General features: G+C 73.6%; 1 protein-coding gene across 1 annotated transcript in view; it reads left to right on the forward strand.

The window, feature by feature from the left end:
• The first annotated feature begins 615 nt into the window (after positions 1-615).
• LOC106898948 (transmembrane protein 198-like) overlaps positions 616-1,275 on the forward strand; it is a 2,394-nt gene continuing 1,734 nt past the window's right edge. The window contains exon 1 of the mRNA XM_014960561.1: positions 616-1,255. Coding sequence (XP_014816047.1) covers positions 616-1,255 — 640 coding nt within the window. The remainder of the gene's footprint in view (positions 1,256-1,275) is intronic.

A 1,275-nucleotide genomic window follows, 5' to 3' on the forward strand; every position in this document is an offset into this window, starting at 1 on the left:
TGGAGAGAGGGGGTGCTGTGGGGGGCACCGCTGGGGGGCTCGCTGGGGGGCAGCCCCCGGTGATACCCTGGCCAGAAGGGAGGCCGTGGGGCATGGCCGTGGGGTGCAGCTGTGGGGCAGGGCCGTGGCAGCCCCTGGGGACATCCCCAGCCAGGGGGGACACCGTGGGGCGCAGCCGTGGGGCGCAGCCGTGGGGCAGCCCCTGCTGACACCCCCCGGCCAGGGGGGACACTGTAGGGTGCAGCTGTGGGGCACAGCCGTGGGGCAGCCCCCGCTGACACCCCCCGGCCAGGGGGGACACTGTAGGGGGCAGCCATGGGGCACAGCCGTGGGGCACAGCCATGGTGACATCCCCGGCCGGGGGGGACACCATGGGGCGCAGCCATGGGGCACAGCTATGGTGACATCCCCGGCCGTGGGGCACAGCCGTGGGGCAGCCCCCGCTGACCCCCCCCGGCCAGGGGGGACATAGTGGGGCGCAGCCATGGGGCACAGCCGTGGGGCGCAGCCGTGGGGTGCAGCTGTGGGGCGTAGCCGTGGGGTGCAGCTGTGGGGCATGGCCGTGGCAGCCCCTGGGGACATCCCCAGCCAGGGGGGACACTATGGGGTGCAGCCATGGGGCAGAACTGTGGGGCGCAGCCGTGGCATCCCCCTCTGACCCCCCCCCGGCCCGCCCCAGGCTACCGCTGCTTCAAGGCCATCATGTTCCTGTCGGGGCTGCTCTTCGGCTCCGCCGTCATCTTCCTCCTGTGCTACAAGGAGCGGGTGCTGGAGACTCAGCTGAGCCTGGAGGCCAGCGCCGGCATCGCCCTGGCCATCGGGCTGCTCTGCGGCCTGGTCACCCTCCTGCTGCGCAGCGTGGGGCTCTTCACCACGGGGCTGCTGCTGGGGCTGCTCCTGGCCACCGCCGCTCTGGTGACGGTGCCGCCGGCGGCTCCTCCGCCCAGCCCCTGGGTGCCGGCGGGCAGTTTGTTGGGCCTGGCCCTGCTCTGCGCCCTCCTGGCCCTGCAGTGGCCCAAAGCCCTCACCGTCCTCGCCACCGGCGTCTTCGGCGCCGCCGCCGTGGTGGTCTGTGCCGATTACTGGCTGGAGGCGCTGGCGCTGGTGCTCTACGTCTCCCGGAGGCTGCAGCTGGCGCCGGCCGGGCCCCTGTGCTGGCAGAGCTGGGTGATGCTGGGGGCATGGCCGGCCCTCAGCGTCATGGCCGTCCTGCTCCAGTGGAAGGTGACGGCCCACGGCTTCTCCCACAGCCGGGGTGAGCAGGGAATGGGGGGG

The sequence above is a fragment of the Calidris pugnax genome, unplaced genomic scaffold (assembly GCF_001431845.1).
Source record: "Calidris pugnax isolate Ruff unplaced genomic scaffold, ASM143184v1 scaffold541, whole genome shotgun sequence".
NCBI classification, from domain to species: Eukaryota; Metazoa; Chordata; class Aves; order Charadriiformes; family Scolopacidae; genus Calidris; species Calidris pugnax.